This window comes from Eptesicus fuscus, chromosome 1 (genome assembly GCF_027574615.1).
Source record: "Eptesicus fuscus isolate TK198812 chromosome 1, DD_ASM_mEF_20220401, whole genome shotgun sequence".
Taxonomy (NCBI): domain Eukaryota; kingdom Metazoa; phylum Chordata; class Mammalia; order Chiroptera; family Vespertilionidae; genus Eptesicus; species Eptesicus fuscus.
In genome coordinates, this window is record NC_072473.1 from 55,492,251 (window position 1) to 55,516,886 (window position 24,636).

The window sequence follows — 24,636 nt, forward strand, 5'->3', positions numbered from 1 at the left end:
TTTTTTAAATTTCTTTATTGATTAAGGTATTAAATATGTGTTCTTATCCCTCCACTGCCCCCCAAACCCCACTGATGCCTTCAGGCCCTGTTGTCTGTGTCCATTGGTTAACCTTATATGAATGCATACAAGTCCTTTGGTTGATCTCTCCCCCTTACCCAACCCTCCCCTAACTTCCCTCTGAGGTTTGACGGTCTAATCAATGCTTCTCTGTCTCTGGATCTGTTTTTGTTCATCAGTTTATGTTGTTCATTATATTCCATAAATGAGTATGAGATCATGTGATATTTATTTTTATCTGACTGGCTTATTTCACTTAGCATAATGCTCTCCAGTTCCATCCATGCTGTTGTGTGGGAAACCGTGAGAGGCAATCAGGTGTATAATCCAGCAACCTTGTTTCGTGAGAGGCAATCAGGTGTATAATCCAGCAACCTTGTTTTCCCCACTTAGCTGAAACCTTTTGTTTCACGTATCTAGGTTTGAACAATGTGGCAGGGTCAAGAATGCAGTATGTTTTCCATAACAGGAACAAAGATGAGAAAGTTAGCGGAGTGAGAAGTTCCGTATGTACTCAGGGTTCTGTTGAGGTGGAAAAAACACGCTGCCCGTGCCTTGACCTCTATGCTTGCATACGCTGCTTCTGCTTATATAAAGAGCTGAGAAAGTAAACTCGGGGCTGCGGCAGAATCAAGCTGCACGCCCTCCCGGAAACTAATGTGTCTGTGTTCCTTAATCCTCACCCCCCTTTTCAGGTACCGTTGAACTGCAGTGCCGGCAGGCTCCGGCAGGTGGCGCCCAACGTGGGGCACTGAACACAGGGGATTCGGTGAAGGAGCACCGCGGTAATCAAGGTAAGAGGACGTCCGAAGAAGTAGTGGGACGCGGTGACAGAGCAGACGGCGGGAGAAGCTAGTGAAGCGGGAGAAGCTAGTGAAAATGGGACAGACTAGCAGTAGCTTATTGTATGTGCACATGCTTAAGGGAATGCTCAGGGCTCGAGGTATAGACACGAGTCAAAAGCAAATAGAGCGCTTCATTATATTTATTAAAGAAGTGTGCCCATGGTTTCCTGAAGAGGGAACTGTGTGTTTAGAAACTTGGGAACAGGTAGGGAAGAGAATTCAAGGGCATTTCCAGGCTCACGGTCCTCGCCGGACGCCGGTAGATGCCTTCTCTTTATGGAGCCTGGTGAGGGACAGTCTAGCAGAGAAGCATGAGGGACAAAAATGGAGAGAAGTGGGTCAGGCGGCGACCCTCAAAGAAGAGGGAAAGGAGCAACCTGACTTACCTCCGCCGCCTTACCCTCCGCCAGAGCCCGGGTGGGATTTAGGGGAAGCGGCAGAGCCATGGGAAGACAAGGCTGGGTGGGAGGAAGGATGCAGTTGGGGAGATGATTGGTCTATATTATCTCTAGGAGAGGGAGATAAAGGGGATAGGTTGGCGAGAGGCCTTGGCCCCACAGGGAAGGCAGAAGAGAAAGAGCCCAAACAGTGGCTTGAGGAGGATGAGGACAGGCAGTCCCGGAGTAAAATTAAGAAGGAGGACCCCTCAGACAGTGAAGGTAAAGAGGTAGTCAGTGTAAAATCCAGTCACCCTGCCCCTTCTGAGCTTGCAAATAAAAAGGATACTGATTCAATGCAAGCTAGAATAGAGGAGCTAGAACAACTGTGTACTGAATTAACTAAGAAAATATTATTAAGAGGGCCTGAGCCCCAGAATCTAAGAGAAGAAGAGAAGGACTTGCCTAAGATAACAGCGCCGGTAATAAGGAGAGTGTCCGCAGAGGGGAAGGAACCTCAGGGGTGGCCGCTGGCTATGCCGCGAGAGGAAGATATCAGGAAAGGCTATAAGGTAGAGACGCCCCTGCAGCTTATGGCTGCGGAGGCTGCACGAAGAGGGGAGGAGGACGCTAGTGACTTGCTGCTTTTCCCAGTAATCGAGGTGCCTGATGGACAAGGAGGAGTACGTAGGGTCCATCAGCCGATACCTTTCAAGCAGTTTAAAGAGTTAAAAACTGCCTGTGCACAATATGGGCCTAATGCGCCTTTTACATTAGCCCTTGTGGAAGCTATGTCAACTGATGCTTTGCCTCCCAGCGATTGGAAGCAGCTGGCAAGAGCGTGCTTGTCCGGAGGCGATTATTTACTGTGGAAGGCGGAGTTTACAGAGCAGTGTGAAAGCACGGCTGCAAGGAATAGAGCTCAGCAGATCCCTATCACTTTTGACATGTTAGCAGGGGAGGGGCCGTATCAGGACGCTGATGCGCAGTTACAGTTTAATCCTGCAGTGTATGCCCAGGTCAATGCCGCCGCAAGGAAGGCATGGAGATCTCTGCCCAGTACAGGAAGGCAGACTGAGGATCTGTCAAAGATCAGGCAGGGTCCTGATGAGCCTTTTCAGGATTTTGTATCCCGGCTGCTTGAGGCTATAGGGAAGGTGGTAGGAGATGGTGAGCCCGGGGTGATCATGGCCAGACAATTGGCATTTGAGAATGCTAATACTGCGTGTCAAGCTGCCATCAGGCCCTATAGGAAGAAAGGAAACCTCTCTGACTATATCAGGTTGTGTGCAGATATAGGGCCTTCCTACGTACAGGGGCTGACCATTGCTGCAGCGTTGCAGGGAAAGACGCTCAAGGACATTCTGTTCCAACAGCAGCAGGCAGGGAAAAAGAGAAATCAAAGAACCCCAGGACCTCCTGGGAGCTGTTTTGGATGTGGGCAGATGGGCCATAGGGTACGAAACTGTCCTCAAAAACAGCCAAGTCAAGCCACAGGTCAGCCTACAGCGCCTCAGGGAAGGCAGCCTAGTCTGTGTCCCAGATGTAAGAGAGGCAATCACTGGGCTAATGAATGCAAGTCTAAGAAAGATGCTCAGGGCCAAGTACTGCCACCTCAGCAGGGAAACGGATAGAGGGGCCAGCCCCGGGCCCCGCAACAATGTTTCGGGGTAATCCAGGAGCAGCCAGCTCAGGCAAGTCAAGCCAGCCTAGGGCTGGGAAATCCATTCAAGAGTTATGTAGGGCAACCCCAGGCAGCGCAGGATTGGACCTCTGTGCCTCCACCTACACAGTACTAACCCCAGACATGGGGGTCCAGGCCTTACCCACAGGGGTGTATGGGCCCCTTCCAGAAGGAGCTATGGGCTTAATCCTAGGAAGGAGCAGTAGTACTATTAAAGGATTGCATATAGCTCCCGGGGTAATAGATAGAGACTTCTCTGGGGAGATAAAAATTATGGCTCATTCTCCTACCACCATTTCAGTTGTACAAGCAGGACAGCGGATTGCTCAATTACTGCTGCTGCCCTATTTAGAAGCAGGACAAGTTATGTCTGGGGCTCCACGAGGGGAAGGAGGATTTGGATCCTCGGACATATACTGGATACAGGCAGTAAAAGAGAACAGACCAGAATTAGAGCTACTCATAAATGGGAAAAAATTTAAGGGAATTTTAGATACTGGGGCGGATGTATCAGTCATCGCTGAACGACACTGGCCTCAGAATTGGCCTAAGCAATTAGTTATGACTCAATTACAAGGAATCGGTCAAGCAGCTGCTCCAGAGCAGAGCAGTATAATTCTTCACTGGAGAGATGAGGAAGGACATCAGGGGTCATTTCAGCCTTATATAGTATCAGGCTTACCTGTAAATTTGTGGGGGAGGGATGTCATGCAAGAAATGGGAGTTTACCTCTACAGCCCCAGCTCTGCTGTAACCCAACAAATGTTAGATCAGGGACTCCTTCCAGGGCAGGGATTAGGAAAACAGAACCAGGGAGTGACAGGGCCATTGATGCCCAGCCCTAGGCCTTCAAGAGCAGGGTTAGGGTATTTCTAGGGGGGGTCGCTGAGGCTCCTGCCGCTCATGCAGATCCTATTACTTGGAAATCTGACGATCCCGTGTGGGTGGATCAGTGGCCCCTTACTACAGAGAAGATTATGGCAGCCACCCAATTGGTGCAGGAGCAATTGGACCGAGGCCATATAGCCCCATCTAATTCACCTTGGAATTCCCCTATTTTTGTAATAAAGAAAAAGTCAGGAAAGTGGAGACTCCTCCAGGACCTCAGAAGGGTAAATGAAACTATGGAGCTGATGGGGGCTCTACAGCCTGGACTACCTGTGCCCTCAGCAATACCTGCTGGGACCTACAAGATAATTTTAGATTTGAAGGACTGTTTTTACACTATCCCCCTTGCCAGCCAGGACTGTAAGCGTTTTGCATTCAGCGTTCCATCCACTAACTTACAGGAGCCCATGAAGAGGTATCATTGGCTAGTCCTACCTCAAGGGATGGCTAACAGCCCTACCCTATGTCAGAAGTTTGTGGCGCAGGCTATTGAAGGCACTCGCAAGCGCCACCCTCAGGTTTACATAATTCATTACATGGATGACATTCTTTTGGCCTATACAGATGAGGGAGTACTTCTAGCAGCATATGCCCAGCTACAACAGGACTTAGCTAAAAAAGGGCTAGTAATAGCCCCGGAAAAGGTGCAGAGAAAGCCTCCTTTTCAGTATTTAGGGTACCTGTTATACCCGAAGAAAATATCTCCTCAGAAAATCAAAATTAGGAGAGATGAGCTAAAAACCCTGAATGACTTTCAAAAACTACTAGGAGACATTAATTGGGTAAGGCCTTACTTGAAGTTAACTACAGGACAGCTAAAACCCTTGTTTGACATCCTTAAGGGAGAAGCACAGCCCACATCCCCCCGGGAATTAACAGCAGAGGCCCAGCAGGCACTGACAGTAGTAGAAGAGGCTATTGAGCGGCACCAGATCACCTATTTTGATTATACTCAACCTTGGGAAGCATGCATTCTGCCCACTGCTCATACTCCAACTGCGGTTTTGTGGCAAAATAATCCACTCTTGTGGATTCATCTTCCTGTGTCTCCCTCCAGAATTCTTTCTCCTTACTTTGAGGTGGTGGCCTCCCTGATTCAATCAGTCAGAGTAGAAGCTCGAAGAATATTGGGAGTAGAGCCCCCAAAACTTCTTGTCCCTTATACCAAACAACAAGTAAATTGGTTATTACAGAACAGTGATAGCTGGGGAATAGCCCTGGCCCAGTTTGCTGGGAAAATTGATAATCACTACCCTCAGCATAAGTTGTTACAATTTGCTAGCAATCATGCTTTTATATTCCCCAGGATAGTTACTAAAGAACCCATTAAAGGAGCACTTACTGTATTTACTGACGGATCCTCTAATGGGATTGCTGCCACTAACATATCAGGCAAAGTAACCTCTTTCCAGACGGGTCATAACTCCGCTCAGGTAGTAGAGTTACAGGCCGTTCTGGTAGTTCTGGAACAGCTGCCTACTCAAGCATTTAATCTGTATTCTGATAGCCATTATGTTGTAAAAGCTTTAGAATTGATAGAGACTGTACCAACCATAGAAACCTCTAACCTTGTAGTCCAACAATTGTTTGCAAGCATCCAGGGCCAGATACGGAGACGGCAAGTTTCTTGCTACTTTGGCCACCTCCGAGCTCACACAGGCCTCCCTGGTCCCCTTTCTGAAGGTAATGACCTAGCTGACATGGCCACCCGAGTGGCAATGCTAGTCCAAACACAGCCTACCCCAGAACAATTAGCTCGGCAGTCACATGCCATTCATCATCAAAATAGCAACAGCCTGCGCTTACAGTTTAAAATCACTAGAGAAGCAGCGCGGCAGATAGTTAAACAATGCGGTACTTGCCCCACTACCACTACTGTACCCTCCTATGGCGTAAACCCCAGAGGGTTAATGCCCAATCAGCTATGGCAGATGGATGTTACTCATGTTGCCCCTTTTGGGAAATTAAAATATGTACATGTCACTATAGATACATTTTCTGGATTTATTATGGCAACTGCCCAAACTGGAGAAGCCAGTAAGCATTGTATTGCCCATTGCTTGAAATGCTTTGCCACCATGGGGCAGCCCAAATGTATCAAAACAGACAATGGACCAGGGTACACTGGTAAGAATTTCCAGGTATTTTGCAGTCAACTAGGAATCAGTCTAAAAACAGGAATTCCCTATAACCCTCAAGGACAGGGAATAGTAGAGAGAGCCAATGGGACTCTTAAAACTCAATTGCAAAAAATAAAAGAGGGGGAGTTATACCCTAGGTCAGCACATAACTATTTACATCATGCTCTCTTTATCCTTAATTTTTTAACTTTTGATGCTCATGGACAATCAGCTGCTCAGAGATTGTGGGGAGCCAGTAGTTCCCGCACTTATGCTCAGGTGCGCTGGAAAGATCCCCTAACAGGACAGTGGTATGGGCCCGATCCCGTATTAATCTGGGGGCGAGGCCATGTCTGTGTTTTCCCACAGGACGCCGAGGGGCCGCGCTGGTTACCAGAGAGGCTGGTTCGCCACGCAACAGTCCAGACATCCGAGAGGGAGGACCAGGACCCGACAGGAGGGTCAGATAACGATACTGCTCCAGAATGAAGCGTGGGGTGATGCTGCTCGTTCTGCTGGCCTGGTGCTCCGTAACAGAAGCAAGGGAATATTGGGCATACGTGCCTGATCCCCCGATGCTGCACGTGTCCGTGTGGGAGGGTCGCAACGTCCCGGTTTATGTTAACAATACCAAGCTTCTTGGGAGGCCTTCGAATGGTCACCTCCAGGCGCACAACCCAGTGCCATACAACTTTTCTGCTGTAGGTGAGGGCACTCCTATCTGTTTTTCCAAGAACGTGAGTGCAACGGGCTGTGTCACCCTCCAGGGGGTTACCTTTCATGTCAACAGCTCCACCGTCGGATGGAACATCAACGTAATGAGCCTCGGGGGCTCAGGAACAGGACTGAATGCCTCACTCCCTCGAGACGTCCTGCCATGTGAAAGACCATCCGGTATACGGGAGCATTCAGTACCCTGGGAGCGGTGTTACACCAATCAAGCTGTTGCCTTCCCGATCCAGGGCACCAACTCGTCCATCATCAGTTGGTCCGTCTTCAACAAGACCAGTTGGACTCAAGGACTCTATGAGGGACTCTGGAGCGTGGCTGGCGGTCCAATCCAGCTACTACTCTGGAAATTGGCTACTGCTCTGAGCACAGTCACAGCCGTGGTGACCTAGCCGTCTAGTGATAAGAATAAGAACTGGACTGCGAGCAGCTGGACAGTTAATGTGACTGCCTGTGTGCCAGAGCCTTATGCCTTGCTGGTGGGGAAGGTGAATATTTCCCATCAAGGTCAGACCTTTAATGCTACTTGTGTAAATTGTCTGTTAACCAATTGTATTGCTAACATACCTTGGGGAGAACAGGTGGTTGTTCTCCACCAGCCTGCCTTTGTAATGGTCCCGGTAAATCTCTCTGAGCCCTGGTATAATGATCATTCCCTCCAGGTGTGGAGGGAGGTGACCTCGGCCCTCAGCAGACCCCGGAGGTTCATTGGGTTGCTGATAGCCGGTGTCACAGCCTTGATAACCCTCATTGCCACAGCTGCAGCTGCTACTGTGGCCCTTACTCAAGAGGTACAGACAGCTCATTTTGTCAATGACTTATCCAAAAATGTTAGCACAGCCTTAGGGACACAAGAGGTAATTGATAAAAAGATTGAGGAGAAGCTCAATGCTTTGTATGACATGGTTATGTACCTAGGGGAAGAAGTAGATGGGTTAAAAGTAAGAAACAAGCTACAATGCCATGCCAACTATCAATGGATATGTGTTACACCTCAGCCATACAATCGGTCTGCTCATGGCTGGAATAAGGTAAAGGCTCACTTATCAGGAATCTGGCACAGTGCTAATGATTCCATAGACCTACTAAAATTACATGAGGAGATTCTAGGTCTGCAAAGTACAGACCCCCTTAAGGTGGATACAGCGGATACTGCCAAGGACTTTTTAAATCAGCTTATGCGCATGGTCCCCTCCACCTCTGACCTTCAACATGTGGCCCTTACCGTAGCCCTACTAGGGGCCGTGGTGGTAGGGCTAGCGTGCCTTTTGCCTTTTCTGGTACGCAGAGGAATCAGCGCTTTGACGCTTCTCCAAGCAGGCCTACACGAGGTCAAGCTCAAGGCCGGCCCACAAGGGCCTCTACATGTTGTATAGAATCATATTTTTAAGCTTGATTGCCTCCATGGGAAGCAGACAGGTAGTCAGAGTGCTGCATCTCGCCGCAGGGCGAGACTGGGTACTGGCTAGGTGCAGAGCAAAGCATCTGCGAGGGAAGGCCCTATAATAACTGGCCGTCTCTGACTTCCTCTGAAGGTATGTCTGATTTGCATAGAGGTTGGTATCATCTAATGAAAATATAAAAAGGGCTCTGCCTCTCCTCCCCAAAAGATACCAAGAGCCTAAGGAGTGGCTGATGAGCCACGGGAGGAATCAGACCTCTACTTCCCTAGCCAGTTAAGGCCCACCCCGGTTCCTTTATTATAAAGGAAAGGGGGAGATGTGGGAAACCGTGAGAGGCAATCAGGTGTATAATCCAGCAACCTTGTTTCGTGAGAGGCAATCAGGTGTATAATCCAGCAACCTTGTTTTCCCCACTTAGCTGAAACCTTTTGTTTCACGTATCTAGGTTTGAACAATGTGGCAGGGTCAAGAATGCAGTATGTTTTCCATAACAGGAACAAAGATGAGAAAGTTAGCGGAGTGAGAAGTTCCGTATGTACTCAGGGTTCTGTTGAGGTGGAAAAAACACGCTGCCCGTGCCTTGACCTCTATGCTTGCATACGCTGCTTCTGCTTATATAAAGAGCTGAGAAAGTAAACTCGGGGCTGCGGCAGAATCAAGCTGCACGCCCTCCCGGAAACTAATGTGTCTGTGTTCCTTAATCCTCACCCCCCTTTTCAGGTACCGTTGAACTGCAGTGCCGGCAGGCTCCGGCACTGTTGCAAATGGTAAGAATTCCTTCTTTTTTACTGGAGCATAGTATTCTATTGTGAAGATGTACCACAGTTTTTTTAATCCACTCATCTGCTGAAGGGCACTTAGGCTGTTTCCAAATCTTAGCTATGGTGAATTGTGCTGCTATGAACTTAGGGGTGCATATATCCTTTCTGATTGGTATTTCTAGTTTCTTGGGATATATTCCTAGAAGTGGGATCACTGGGTCAAATGGAAGTTCCATTTATAGTTTTTTGAGGTAACTCCATACTGTTCTCCACAGTGGCTGCACCAGTCTGCATTCCCACCAGCAGTGCACAAGGGTTCCTTTTTCTTCACATCCTCACCAGCACTTGTAGTTTGTTGATTTGTTGATGATAGCCATTCTGACAGGTGTGAGATGGTATCGCATTGTCATTCTGATTTGCATCTCTTGGATAATTAGTGACTTTTAGCATGTTTTCATATGTCTCTTGGCCTTCCTTCTGCCTTCTTTAGAAAAGTATCTATTTAGGGCCATTGCCCATTTTTTGATTGGGTTGTTTATCTTCCTTTTGTTAATTTGTATGAGTTCCCTGTAAATGTTGGAGATTAAACCCTCAGACTCTTCCAAAAAATTCAAGAGGAAGGAACACTTCCAAGCTCATTCTATGAAGCCAGCATTACCCTAATACCAAAAGCAGATAAAGACAACACAATGAAAGAGAATTACAGACCAATATCCCTCATGAACATAGATGCCAAAATCCTCAATAAAATTCTAGCAAATCGGATCCATCAGTACATCAGAAAGATAATACACCATGACCAAGTAGGATTTATCCCATGATGCAAGGATGGTACAATATCTGCAAATCAATAAACGTGATACATCACATAAACAATTGAGAGATAAAAATCACATAGTCTTATCAATTGATGCAGAAAAAGCATTTGACAAAATCCAACACCTTTCTTGATAAAAACTCTCAGCAAGGTGGGAATGGAAGGATCATAACTCAACAAATAAAAGCCATATATGACAAATGCACAGCCAACATCATACTCAATAGGCAAAAACTAAAACCATTTCGCCTAAGAACAGGAACAAGACAGGGATGCCCACTCTCACCACTCCTGTTCGACACAGTACTGGAGGTACTAGCCATTGTGATTAGACAAGAAGAAGAAATAAAGGGCATCCAAATTGGAAAAGAAGAAGTAAAACTGTCCTTATTTGCAGATGACATGACACTGTACATAGAAAACCCTAAAGACTCCATCAAAAAATTATTAGACTTAATAAATGAATTTGGCAATGTAGCAGGATACAAAATTAACACCAAGAAATCTATGGCATTTCTATACACCAATAATGAACTTACAGAAAGAGAGACTAAAAAAGCAATCCCATTTACCATCACACCAAAAAAAATTAAGATACCTAGGAATAAACTTAACTAAGGAGGTAAAATACCTATATGTGGAAAAACTACAGGACACTGAAAAAAAAAAGATATAGCAAGACATAAACAGATGGAAGAACATACCATGTTCATGGATTGGCAGAATCAACATCATTAAAATGTCCATACTACCCAAAGCAATCTACAGATTTAATGCACTCCCCATTAAAATACCAACAGCATATTTCACAGATCTAGAAAGAACTCTCCAAAAATTCATCTGGAATAATAATAATAATAAAAACCCGAATAGCTGCAGAAATCCTGAGAAAGAAGAACAAAGTAGGTGGGAACTCAATACCAGATATCAAGCTGTATTACAAAGCCACTGTTCTCAAAATAGCCTGGTACTGGCACAAGAACAGACATATAGACCAATGGAATAGAATAGAGAACCCAGAAATTGACCCAAACCACTATGCTCAATCAATATTTGACAAAGGAGGCATGAACATGCAATGGAGTCAAGACAGTCTCTTCAATAAATGGTATTGGGGAAATGAAACTAGACCACCAACTTACACCATACACAAAAATAAACTCAAAATGGATAAAAGACTTAAACATAACATGCGACACCATAAAAATACTGGAGGAATCCATAGGCAGCAAAATCTGATATATGACAAAGCAATTTCTTCACCGATACAGCTCCTAGGGCAATGGAAACTAAAGAGAAAATAAACAAAAGGGACTACATCAAAATTAAAAGCATTTGCACGGCAAAAGAAACCATCAACAAAACAATAAGAAAGCCCACTGCATGGGAGATCATATTTGCCAATGTTATCCCTGCTAGATTTTACTGGTTCAGTTAGATAAGCCTTGGAGGTAGATGTCTTGGAATTTATCTCCAAAATCTTGATGCTTCACTGGAGTAAGACAGATAAAGAATGTAGTATTACTGTAAATTAATTGTACTTACAAAGTTTCTGTAAATTGACCTAGAAACCAATTATCTGAAGTTGCTTCCAACCAAGTTATTTTATTACATTTTTTAAAATTACAGTTCTCAAACTACCTGAAATAATCTTTTGTATTGGTTTATTTGTTACGTATTTATTATAAAATATAAGGTCCATGAGAGTAGAAACCTCATCTGCCTTATTCACTTCATGTGTCCCCAGTCCTTAGAAAATTGCCTGGCACATAGTAGAAGCTAATATATAACTGCTGAAATAATAAATGATAAGAAGTAGCTCTTCAGTGACTCCAAGATTTTAAAGTTCTAACCACATGACTTATTCCAAATAAACATTTATTCCATGCCTCATACCACCTTACCAAGCATGGTGTGTGAGATGGGGAAGGTGATGGTGGGCTGTCCTGTCATCCTCCAGCGGCTACAGAGATAGGAGAGGTCTGTTCTAAGCATTTCCACTATCATATTGTTGTCCAGAGCCAAGTAGAACTGTTGCTGGTCTATAAACTGAGAAAAATAAAAATAACAGCTCAGAATAATTCACTCTCATAACTATCAAAGCAATTTAAAGCAATCTCATATTCAAAAGGGCATATACAATGTCATAAAGGCAACAATACCTCCAAATGTAATTCTTAATTCTTCTGGTGGTCCAATGACACATAGGATAATTTTTACATTTTACAGTGTGTTATAATTTACAGTGTTTTCAAGTATACAATTATATTTGTGTAACAGCCCAATAAGGGCCTTTCTTCTTTTAATAGATAAAAATAAGGCCAAAGAGATATTAAGTAGATTAGTAGTCATATAGCTTGCAAATGGCAAGATAAAAAAATATAACCTATGGTCCAATATTTTTTGTCTATATCTCAGCTGCACTAATTCAGATGTCAGATGACAAATGGAGAGCTTAAGCTTTCTTTCCAGAAAATGGTTTCTCCTCCTCATATACACAAATCATTGGGCTTACTATTATAATGTGGCTAATAAACATCAGGGAAACAATCATGGCTAAAACAGTATTGACATTTTTGTCTAGAAGAGGATATCAAAGATCTTCAGGCTTTTTAAGAGCCCCCTGCCCACCCCCTAACCTCCCAAAAAAGAGAAGACATAATTTGGTAGCTAAATAAAAAGACTACATTTTTTATGAAGGATAAATACAAATAAAAATAAGAAGTACTTTTTTAAATACTCAAACATCTGTAAAATCTCTAGTCACTACTTCTGCAATACCCAGGACTACTCTTGGTAGCCATAATCACTGGGCATAACTCTGCTAGAAATTCAATTCAGTCCAACTCAACAAATATTTACTGAACAACTTAATATGTACAAGGCCTGTGGAACTCTGACACTTGTTCAAACTCCAGTAAATACTTTATTTCTGTAATGACTCTTTCCTATTTCCATTCATCTCTATGCATGGAAAAGCTCATTCCACACACCTGTGGAGTGAAGGTAAAGATAGTTTTCCGAATGTCGTAGAGTTTTGATGTTCCAAGGACTCCCATATGTCTATAGGGTCGGCCACTGAGTTTCATTCTACTGTTACACCCTGAGATAGAATTGAGAAATGGTCAAGATATTTATAGTGCACAAATCCAATCAGCAAACTTTTTTCGTATTAGTTAACACGTTCTGATTGAACAAACTAAGTTCTGTGTCTCAAAGTTAGTTTTCAGGTCATATGCAGGATCATACTAAGTACTATAGGGCTCTTAAGAAACATTATGCTGTTCTAAAAAATCCACATCATCATCTACACATGAGAGACAAGAATGCACATAAAATTAATAGTCTATGAATAATAGAATTCTATTACCAAATGTCATAAATTAAATGTATTTAAAGCCCATAAAAAGTGCAAAAGATTACCGGTTATCAAACTTTTTAATGTAAACTATGTCTCCTCAAAGCTGAACAAAAACTTCATCAACTTAAAGATGGCAAGCTAGTCTGATACTTCTATGTATCTGGATCTATTTTTACTCATCAGTTTATGCTGTTCATTATATTCTCTATATGAGGGAGATCATGTGCTATATATCTTTCTCTGACAAACCTCAGAGGAAAGGCAAGGGAGGTTGGGCGGGTGGGAAGAGATCATCCAATGTACTTGTTATTCATAACCATGGACACAGACAATAGGGGGATGAAGGCCTGGGGTGGGGGCAAGGGGCAGGCTGGGAGAGCCAATGGAGGGAAAAGGAGTCATATGTAATAATTTCAACAATAAAGAATTTACAAATAAATAAATATGGCATGCTAAACTGAGAAACAGAAATAGAGTATATCTTGATTTCCTTCAATGGCATAGTACTGAAAATTAGCAGCTAAGGGTGACAGAGAAAATGGCGACCAAATAGGCAGCCGTGTCATGGACCTCCTCCTAGGGCCAGGCCAGAAAAGCAACTAAATCAGAGAATATCCACCCTAAGTTAACAAATTAGACACAGCTGGGGAGACAATTTTCAATAAGGAAGGGCAGAGGATGCCTAGAGAATGTTGCTTTCCAGCCATAACCCATGTGGAACCACCACCGTGCTCTGGCAGTGAGTGGCATAGTACCAACCAGCAGGCTTCAGCTCCCCATTGACATCACTGGATAAATCCTCAAAGAAAATCAACAAAGAATCAGGAATCCTAAATGACTCACTAGATGAGATGGACTTAATTGATATCTTAAGAACATTTCACCCCAAAGCTACAGAATATGCATTCTTCTCAAGTGCACATGGGACGTTTTCAAAGATAGACCACATATTGGGACACATGCTAAGTCTCTTCAAATTCAAGAAGACTGAAATCATATCAAGCATCTTCTCAGATTCTAATAGCATAATATTATAAGTAAACTACAATAAAAATAGTAAAAAAATTTTCAAACACTTGGAGGCTAAGTAGCATGTTATTAAACAATGATTGGGTTACCAAAGAGATCAAAGAACAACATCCTGGATTAAGTGATTTTTATCTCTCAATTTGATTATGTGATGTATCACATTTATTGATTTGCGTATATTGTACCATCCTTGCATCCCGAGAATAAATCCCACTTGGTCATGGTGTATGATCTTTCTAATGTAATGCTGGATTTGATTTGGTGGAATTTTGTGTTGTCTTTATCTGGTTTTGGTATTAGGGTAATGCTGGCTTCATAGAATGAGCTTGGAAGTGTTCCTTCCTCTTGAATTTTTTGCAATTGTCTGAGGAGGATAGGTTTTAGTTCTTCCTTGAACGTTTGGTAAAACTCCCCTGTGAAGCCATCTGGCCCAGGGCTTTTGTTTGCTGGAAGTTTTTTGATGACTGCTTCAATTTCCTCCATAGTTATCGGCCTATGCATATTTTTAAATTCTTCCTGATTATGTTTTGGAAGGTTGTATTTTTCTAGAAATATGTGCATTTCTTCTAGGTTGACCAGTTTGTTGGAATAGAGTTGCTTATAATATATTTGGATCCTCTATCTTTGCTTCTTGGTGAGCCTGGCTAGAGGTTCATCAATCTTGGCTATCCTTTCAAACACCAGCTCTGGGTTTCCTTCATCTTTTGTATTGTTGTTTTTGGTCTATATATCATTTATTTCTGCTCTAATCTTTATTATTTCCTTCCTTCTGCTCACTCTGGGCTTTTCATGTTGCTCTATTTCTAATTCTTTAAGTTGTAGAGTTAGATAGTGTATTACGTTTTTCTTGTTTTATTTTTTTGAGGTAGGCCTGTAATGCTATGAATTTCCCTCTCAGGACTGCTTTCACTGTGTCCCATAGATTTGGGTTGTTGTGTTTTCATTGTCATTTGTTTCCAGGATGTTTTTTATTTCTTCTTTGATCTCTTTGGTAACTCAATCATTTTTTAATAACATGCTATTTAGCCTACAAGTGTTTGATTTTTTTTATTGCTTTTATTGTAGTTGATTTCTAATATTATGCCACTGTGCTTTGCAAATGTCCCATGTGCACTTTAGAAGAATGTATTTTCTGTAGCTTTAGGGTGAAATGTTCTGAAGATGTCGATTAGTTCAATCTGATCTAGTGAGTCATTTAGGATTGCTGTTTCTTTGTTGATTTTTTTTTTTTTTTGTCTAGAGGATTTATCCAGTGATGTCAATGGGGTATTTAAGTCCCCCACTAAGATTGTATTTCTATCAACCTCTCCCTTGATATATTCCAGAAGTTTTTTTTTTTTTTTTTTAATGTATTTGGGTGCTCCTGCATTGGGTGCATATATGTTTACCAGAGTTATATTCTCTTTTTGTATCAATCCCTTTAAGTATTATGAAGTGGCCTTCCTTCTCTCTTGTTATGGCCTTCACTCTGAGGTCTATTTTGTCAGATATAAGTATTACAACCCCAGCTTTTTTTTCATTTCCATTTCCCTGGAAAATATTTTTCCATCCTTTTACTTTCAGTCTGTGTGAGTCCCTTGTTCTGAGTTGGGTCTCCTATAGACAGCATATATATGGGTCATGTTTTCTTTCCATTCTGCAACTCTATTTCTTTTGATTGGTGCATTTAGTCCATTTACATTTAAAGTTATTATTGATAAGTACTTGTTTATAGCCATTTTTATTGTTTATCCCTGTGTTCTTTCTTCCCTTTCTACTTCTTTTTTATTTTTATTTAAATTCTTTATTGTTTAAAGTATTACATAAGTCTCCTCCCCCCCACCCAGTGACAACTCTCCGGCCACCCCCCAGCAAATGCCCTCATCGCCACCCCCTGTCTGTGTCCATTGGTTATGTCCACATGCATGCATACAAGTCCTTTGGTTGACCTCTTACCCCCTCAACCCCCACATTCCCTCATAGGTTGTACAGTCTGTTCGATTAGTTTATTTTGTTCATTATATTCCAGAAATGAGTGAGATCATGTGATATTTATCTTTCTCCAGCTGGCTTATGTTGCTTAGCATAATGCTTTCCAGTTCCATCCATGCTGTTGCAAATGGTAAGAATTCCTTCTTTTTTACAGTACCGTAGTATTCTATTGGTATATATTCTTAGAAGAGGTATTACTGGGTCAAGTGGCAGTTCTATTTTTAATTTTTTGAGGAAATGCCTTTCTGTTTTCCACAGTGGCATTTTGATTGGAGCATTTCATCCATTTACGTTCAATGTTATTATTGATAGGTACTTTTTTTTAGCCATTTCTATTATTTATGCTGTGTTCCTTCCTCCCTTCCTATTTCTTCTTTTTACAGCATTTCTTTAGCATTTCTTGCATTGCTGGCTTGGTGGTGATAAACTCCCTTAGCCTTTTTTTGTCTGTGAAGCTCCTGATTTCACCTTCAATTTTGATTGATAGCCTCACTGGATTCAGTGTTTGCTTTGCATCACTTTGTATACTTCATTCCATTCCCTTCTAGCCTGGTGTGTTTTTGTTGAGAAATCATTTGATAATCTGATGGAGGATCCTTTGTAGGCAACTCTCTGTCTCTTTCAGCCTTTAAGATTCTCTCTTTGTTGTTAACATTTGCCATTGTAATTATGTGTGTCTTGGTGTGGGTCTTTTGGGGTTCATTTTGCTTGTGACTCTCTGTACTTGTGTGACTTTTTTCTTCCCCATATCAGGGAAGTTTTCTGTCATTATTTCTTCAAATAGGTTTTCTAATCCTTGCTGCTCTTCTTGTCCTTCTGACACCCCTATTATACGTATGTTACTTCATTTCACGTTGTCCCAAAGCTCCCTTAGGCTCTCCTCCTGCTTTTTAATTTTTTTCTCCAGTTGCTTTTCAGATTGGGCTTGTTTCTCTACCTTATCTTCTAACTCACTAATTCAGTCCTATACTTCTTCCATTGTGTTTTTTATTGTAGCTGTATTACTTTGACTTTCTCCCTGATTTTTGCATAAGTTGTTGATTTTCCTGTTCATTGCTTCATGAACTGTATGACCATTACTCTGAATTCTTTTTCTGACATATTGCATGCCTCTGGCTCATTTAGTTCATTTTTTTTTTTTTTTGCGGAGGTGGGGGGGTGCTTCCTCTTTTTCTTTCCTTTGGGGATTGGTTCTTTGTCTCCCCATTCTTGCTATCACCAGAAGGTTCAAGTTTCGAGTTGTGTGGGCCTGAGCCATGTGCAGCAGAAGTGTCGTGCCACCCGAGCATCACTGAGGAGCTCAGACACTGAGACGTGTGGCATCCATGGTTCAGCGGGAGCCAAGTGCGCTGAGAATCAGAGTCCCCATGTGCCTGTACCAAGAATCAGAGTCACAGCCACTCAGTGCGTCCTTGAGCATGTGCTGAGAATCAGGGTCCCTGCACGCGCACTGAGAACCAGGTTCCCCATGCACGCACAAAGAATCAGAGTCACTGGCGCTCGGTGCAGCTTTGTGCACATACCCAGAATCAGGATCCCCACACATGTGTGCTGAGAAACAGAGTCCCCGTGTGTGTGCACCGAAAATCAAACCAGGAATCATAGTCCCCGTGTGCATGCCCTGAGGATCAGAGACTCTGGCACTCAGTGAGGCCTCAGGCGCACTTAGAGAATCAGGGTCCCTGTGCACGTGCAATAAGAAACATGAGTCTCCATGTGCGTGTGCTGAGAATCAAAGTCACTGGTGCTCAGTGAGGCCTTGTGTGTGCTCCTAGAATCCTTCTGCACATGTGTTGCAATAATCAGAGTCCCTGTGTGCACGTGACAAGAAACAGAGTCTGTGCTTGTGCGCACCGAGAATCAAAGTTACTGGTGTTCAGTGCAGCTGCATGCGCTCTGAGAATCAGTCTGCATGCACACATGCAGATAATAAGAGTCCCTGGCCTGCTATTGGGGCCGGGTTGCAGAGCTGCCCTGTGTCAGTGGGGGGCTCGCTTGCACGCCATGGGTTGAGCAGACCCAATGCCATTGCTGTGTGTTAGGAGAAACAGAGTCCTATGTGTGTGAGCTGGAAGTCAAATTCACTGGTGCTCAGTGCGGCCTCGCACATGAGCCGAGAATTAGAGTCCCTGGCTTGCTAGAGGGGCTGGGCTTCACAACCATCCTATGCCCATGGGAGTCCCACTTGTGCTGCAGGTTGTGGAAGCCCTATGCTGCTGCAGCCGGCCATTTGGGATGGGGGTGTGCTCTGTGACTCACAGTAATCTGCAGCTGGGATGTCTAGAGTCTCAGTGTTCCTGGATCTGCAGCTGTGGTAGCAGGTCTTTGTCCAGAGTGGCTGTAGGGTCCCAGTTTGCCTTCGAGGACAGTCTGGGTGGTGGTGAGGCTAGAATCCTAGTCACAGCAGTTATGCCCTTCAAGATGGCGTGGTTTCTGTGCCAGTGCCCAGCTGCCCAGGAGTGTTTGCAGTGGCAGCGGGGTTTTACAGTCTAACACTGCCTGGTGCGTCAGCCTCCAAAAGTCCTGCAGGATCTAACTGTCCCTAACTCACACACACACTCTCCAGACATGTCTACACAGTCCCATTTCGCTCCCTCACTCTCTCATACACTCTCTCTCCCTGCCGTCTTGTCAGTTGCCATCTTTAGGTTTATTTTTAATAGTGGTTTGGGTGTAGTAATTCTGATCAAGCTTATGTATATTATAGAATTCAGTAAAGGAGTAAATATATTGATTTTGTTAGGAGCCAGACTTCTTGCAGTGAGAGAAATTAGCTATAAATATTAAATGATGAAAGGAAAGGCAATAATGATATGAAATGACTATTTTTCCTAGTCTGTCCACTGAAGGACATGAGCAATGACACCTCATTGGCAATGAACCCACTTATCTTCCAGATCTCAGGTTCTAATATTGGTCCCCACTAAAAAGAATCAAGGGTCCTTAGCAAAATGGCTGTGTCCAGGGCTGGTCCTGGGAAACTAAGCCTGGACCATCTTATGCTAGAAGAATATGCTCAAAAGTGATAGGCATGGAAGCCGGCTTGAAGAAGCTCCCATTGGCCATGTTTGGGACAATCTGAGCATCAAAATAGGTATTGATAGTAATGGTTTATAACCCAATGAATAAAATCAGAATTCATGGATCCATATTGCCAGAAGTAAATAAGGAAGAAGGAAAGACTCATACAGAAAAAAAATGTTAAGTAATAAATGCAGAAGGGATGATAGAATTTTAAAAACTCTATCTGGCAATCATTATAATAATTTGACTCAGGTAAGAGCCATCAATTGCTATAAGGAACAAAATATTCACATAATTTCAAGTAATCTCCACACAGATTATTTATTATAAAGGGATAAATAGTAAATTTACAGTAGAGAAACATGGCAGACATTTCCAGGCTTGGTGATCAAAGTTAACATCACCAATATGGGAACAAGTCACAATTGACTACCACCCAATAGGATCAATGAGAAAAACACAGTGTCACTTCTGGAGTATTCCTGCCACCTAGCATATCCTGAATCGAATGAAGTATCAGACAAATTCCAATCGAGGGACATCCTACAAAATAACTGGCCCCATCTCTCCAAAGTGTCAGAGTTGAGAGGACAAAGAACAATGAAGACTGGTCCAGATGAAGGAAGGTTAAAGAGACATGACAACTGAAATGCAACAGGTGATCTTGGAGTAGATCCGGAACCTGACATTTTCTTACTACAGAAGACAAGTAGGACAATGGATGAAATCTGAATAAAGTCTGTGTTGGATAACAGTATTCTATCAATGTTAATTTCCTGATGTTGACACATTTGCATTGTGGTTATACATGAGAATGTCTGATTAAAAATAGGGTTATATTTAGGGATAGGGTTAGGGTTAGGGTTTAGAAAACTAGCCATGTCTGACATCAGGATCAGCTGCATTGCATAATGACCCCCTGACCTGGTGTCGGCCAATGAATCAATGGAGACCACAACCCTGAAAGGACACACCTGGAAAACACCTGAATTTTCTATTGAGATCTTCCCCGGGGAACTCCCCTTAAATCTCCACCCCAAAAACTCTTAGAACTTAGGACCCACAGTGCTTCCCTCTCGGGAGCATGGCCATAGTTTTCCCTTCTCTTTCACCCTCTACCTCCCACCATATGTCTCTTGTCCTGTATGTCCATTTTCAAAAAGTGTCTATTTAAGTCCTTTGCCCATTTTTTATTGGATTGTTTATCTTCCTTTTGTTAAGATGTATGAGTTTCCTATAAATTTTGGAGATTAGGTTCTTATTGAGTATAGCATTGGCAAATATGTTCTCTCATGCAGTGGACGTTCTTGTTGTTTTGTTGATTGTTTCTTTTGCTGTGCAGAAGCTTTTTATTTTGATGTAGTCCCATTGTTTATTTTCTCCTTAGTTTCCATTGTCCTAAGAGCTATATTGGTAAAGATATTGCTACAAGATATGTCTGATATGTTGCTGCCTATGGATTCTTCTAGGATTTTTATCATTTCCCATCTTACGTTTAAGTCCTCTATCCATTTTGAGTTTATTTTTGTGTATGGGGTACAACATGGCGGCCGATAGGATGGCAGGGAGGGAGAGAGTGTGACAGAGTAAAGAAGTAAGAGGGGCATGTGTGGTGTGTGTGGGGGTAAAAGAGGGATATATATATATATATATATATATATATATATATATATATATATATATATATATATATATCTGGAGATCCAGGGACTGGCAGATCGGGCTCACCTCACCTAGATAGGGAGCCCTTGCTACCGCTGCGGGTACCCCCAGGTTGGCTCGGCTTTGGCATGGAACACACGCCATCTTGTGGAAGGGAACAAAGCAGGCCAGGAGTGCTGCCACACCAACATCCAGACCGACCTCAGACAGCACTCCAGGACCTGTGCAGGGAGCTGCTTGCTTGCCATAACTCATATGGAACCACCACAGTGCTCCGGTAGTGAGCAATGCAGTACTATGACGTGGGTTCCAGATGCCTACAGAGAACACACCAGACAGACCTCCAGAGCTGTGTCTTCAACCTGGAGCCCAAACCCAGCATCCCAGGTTCCTGAGCTTCAGGTACCCGCACTTGGAGTGCAAACCCCGAGTACCCCACTCCCTGTTCCATCCGTGATCCCAATACAGAAGAGCAGCCCGGTGTATGGTGGCCCCACCACCCAGACAGAACTCTTGCCTGGTGAGTGCCCCACTCCTGGCACAGACTGAGTGCGTTACGCAGCAGACAGAGCCTGCACCAGATGAGTGCCCGGCTCTCTGCATAGACTGTGCGTGCTCTGCAGCAGTCAGTGGTCACACCCCGCATTGACCGAGCATGCTCCACCTATACCTCAGACAGAGTCATCACTGGTCGAGTGCCCCGCCACTGGCCCAGACCCAGCAAACTCTGCAGCAGACAGAGCCCACACTGGGTGAGCACCCTGCCCCCAGCACAGACAGTGCACTCCGCTACCAGCTAAGGCAGAGCTGCAGCCCATTGTGTTCTATGGACCAGGCAGAAATAGAGAATTGGGCTGGTGTGTACTCTGCCACTAGCAGAGACAGAACCTTCAGCTGGTGCACACCTCACCCCCAGCACAGACAGAGCTGTCACCTGGCACATGCCTTACCCACAGCCCAGGTCAGAGCAGCTGGTGTGACCTGGTGTGCCCAAACACAGGTCACAGGAACAGGGCTGCAAGTGCACTGCCAGGACCTGGGGCACCATTGCACCTTAGGGGCTGGTAACTAAGGAGTTAATTGAAGCAGTCATCAAAAAGATTCCAGAAAACAAAAGCCTGGGGCCAGAGAATTTTACCAAACATTCAAATAAGAAATAAAACCTATCCTTCTTAAACTATTCAAAAAAATTCAAGAGAAAGGCACAATTCCAAGTTCTTTCTATGAAGCCAGCACTACCCTAATACCCAAACCAGATAAAGACAACACAATGAAAGAGAATTACAGACCAATATCCCTCATGAACATAGATGCTAAAATCCTCAACAAAATTCTTGCAAATCGGATCCAGCATTACATCAGAAAGATCATACACCATGACCAAGTGGGATTTATTCCAGGGATGCAAGGATGGTACAATATCCGCAAATCAATAAACGTGATACATCACATAAACAAATTGAGAGACAAAATCACATAATCATATCAATTGTTGCAGAAAAAAACTTTTGACAAAATCCAACACCATTTCCTGATAAAAACTCTCAGCAATGTGGGAATAGAGGGCTCATACCTGAACATAATAAAAGCCTTACATGACAAATCTACAGCCAGCATCATACTAAATGGGCAAAAACTAAAACCATTTCCCCTAAGGACAGGAACAAGACAGGGATGTCCACTTTCACCACTCCTATTTGACATAAAACTCAAAGTGCTAGCCATAATGATCAGACAAGAAGAAGAAATAAAGGCATTCAAATTGGAAAAGAAGAAGTAAACTGTCATTATTCGCAGATGACATGATATTGTACATAGAAAACCTCAACAAGTACATTGAAAAACTACTAGAACTAACAAATGAATTTGGCAATGCAGCAGGATATAAAATTAACAGCCAGAAATATATGGCTTTTTTATACAGCAATAATGAAGTCACAGAAAGAGAAATGAAAAAAAAAATTCCATTTACCATTGCAACAAAAAAATTAAGATACCTAGGAATAAATTTAACCAAGGATGTAAAGGACCTGTACTTAGAAAATTACAGGACGCTGAAAAAAGAGATAGAGGAAGACATAAACAAATGGAAGAATATACCGTGTTCATGGATTGGAAGAATTAACATCATTAAAATGTCCATAACTACCCAAAGTAATCTATAGATTCAATGCAATCCCCATTAAAATACCAACGGCATACTTCAAAGACCTAGAACAAAGTCCCCCAAAATTCATCTGGAATAAAAAAAAAAGACCCCAAATAGCTGCAGCAATCTTAAGAAATAAAGACAAAGTTGGAGGGATCACAATGCCATATATCAAGCTATACTACAAAGCCACTGTTCTCAAAACTTACACTGTACAGAAAAATAAACTCAAAATCGATAAAGGACTTAAACCATCAACAAAACAACAAGAAAGCCCACTGCATGGGAGAACATATTTGCCAATGTTATCTCCGATAAATGTTTAATCTCCAAAATTTACAGGGAGCTCATACAACTTAACAATAGGAAGATAAACAATCCCATCAAAAATGGGCAAAGGACCTAAATAGACACTTTTTGAAAGAGGACATATAGAAGGCCAAGAGATATGAAAACATGCTCAAAGTCACTAATCATCCGAGAGATGCAAATCAAAAACAACAATGAGGTATCATCTCACACCTGTCAGAATGGCTATCATCAACAAATCAACAAACGACAAGTGCTGGAAAGGATGCGAAGAGAAAGGAACCCTCATGCACTGCTGGTGGGAATGCAGACTGGTACAGCCACTGTGGAAAACAGTATGGTGTTTCCTCAAAAACTTAAAAATGGAACTTCCATTTGACCCAGTAATCCCACTTCTAGGAATGTATCCAAAGAAAACAGAAACAATAGCTACAATTTGGAAGCAGCACAAGTGTCCATCAGCAGACAAGTGGATTAGAGAACTGTGGTACATCTACACAATGGAATTCTATGCTGCTGTAAAAAAGAAGGAATTTTTACCATTTGCAACAGACAATAGGGGGAGGTAAGGGTTTCTGCTTGGGTGCGGAGGTGGGACAGAGGTCAAAAGTAAACTCATATAATACTTTAAACAATAAAGAATTAAAAAAAAGAAAACTGTGGTACATCTACACAATGGAATGCTACGCTGTTGTAAAAAAGAAGAAATTCTTACCATTTGCAACAGCATGTGTGGCACTAGAGAGCATTATGCTAAGTGAAATAAGTCAGTCAGAGAATGATAAATATCACATGATCTCACTCATTTGTGGAATATAATGAAGAATATAAACTGATGAACAAAAATATAACCAGAGACATAGAAGCATCAAACAGACTGTACAACTTATGAGGGAAGGCAAGGGGTGAGGGGGTAAGAGATCAACCAAAGGACTTGTATGCATGCATATGAGCAAAACCAGTGGACACAGACAGTAGTGAGGTGAGGGCCTCTGCATGGGGTAGGGGATGGGAGAGAGGTCAATGGGGGAAAAAAGGAGACTCATGTAATATTTTAAACAATAAAGAAATTTTTTAAAAAAGAAAACTGTGGTACATCTACACAATGGCATACTATGCTGCTGTAAAAAAGAAGGAATTCTTACCATTTGCAACAGCATGGATGGAACTGGAGAGCTTTAGGCTAAGTGAAATAAGTCAGTCAGAGAATGATAAATATCACATGATCTCACTCATTTGTAGAATATAAAGAACATCACAAACTGATGAACAAAAATAGATACAGAGAAAAAGAAGCATCAGACTGTCAAACTACAGTGGGAAGGCAGGGGAGGGTTGGGGGTGGTAAGAGATCAACCGAAGGACTCGAATACATGCATATGAGCTAACCAATGGACACAGACACTGGGGGAATGAGGGCATGTGCCGGGGGTGGGGGAGGGGAGGG

At 42.9% G+C, this 24,636-nt stretch overlaps 1 protein-coding gene and 1 long non-coding RNA gene across 2 annotated transcripts in view; one reads left to right on the plus strand and one right to left on the minus strand.

Annotated features, from left to right (window-relative positions):
• PHKA1 (phosphorylase kinase regulatory subunit alpha 1) overlaps nt 1-24,636 on the minus strand; it is a 369,719-nt gene that overhangs the window by 137,126 nt on the left and 207,957 nt on the right. The window contains 2 exon segments of the mRNA XM_054718786.1: nt 11,589-11,733; nt 12,678-12,787. Coding sequence (XP_054574761.1) covers nt 11,589-11,733; nt 12,678-12,787 — 255 coding nt within the window.
• Nucleotides 7,864-8,638, plus strand: LOC129149766 (uncharacterized). The gene is made up of 2 exons (XR_008556577.1): nt 7,864-8,449; nt 8,490-8,638. It is a non-coding gene; the product is annotated as an uncharacterized LOC129149766 (long non-coding RNA).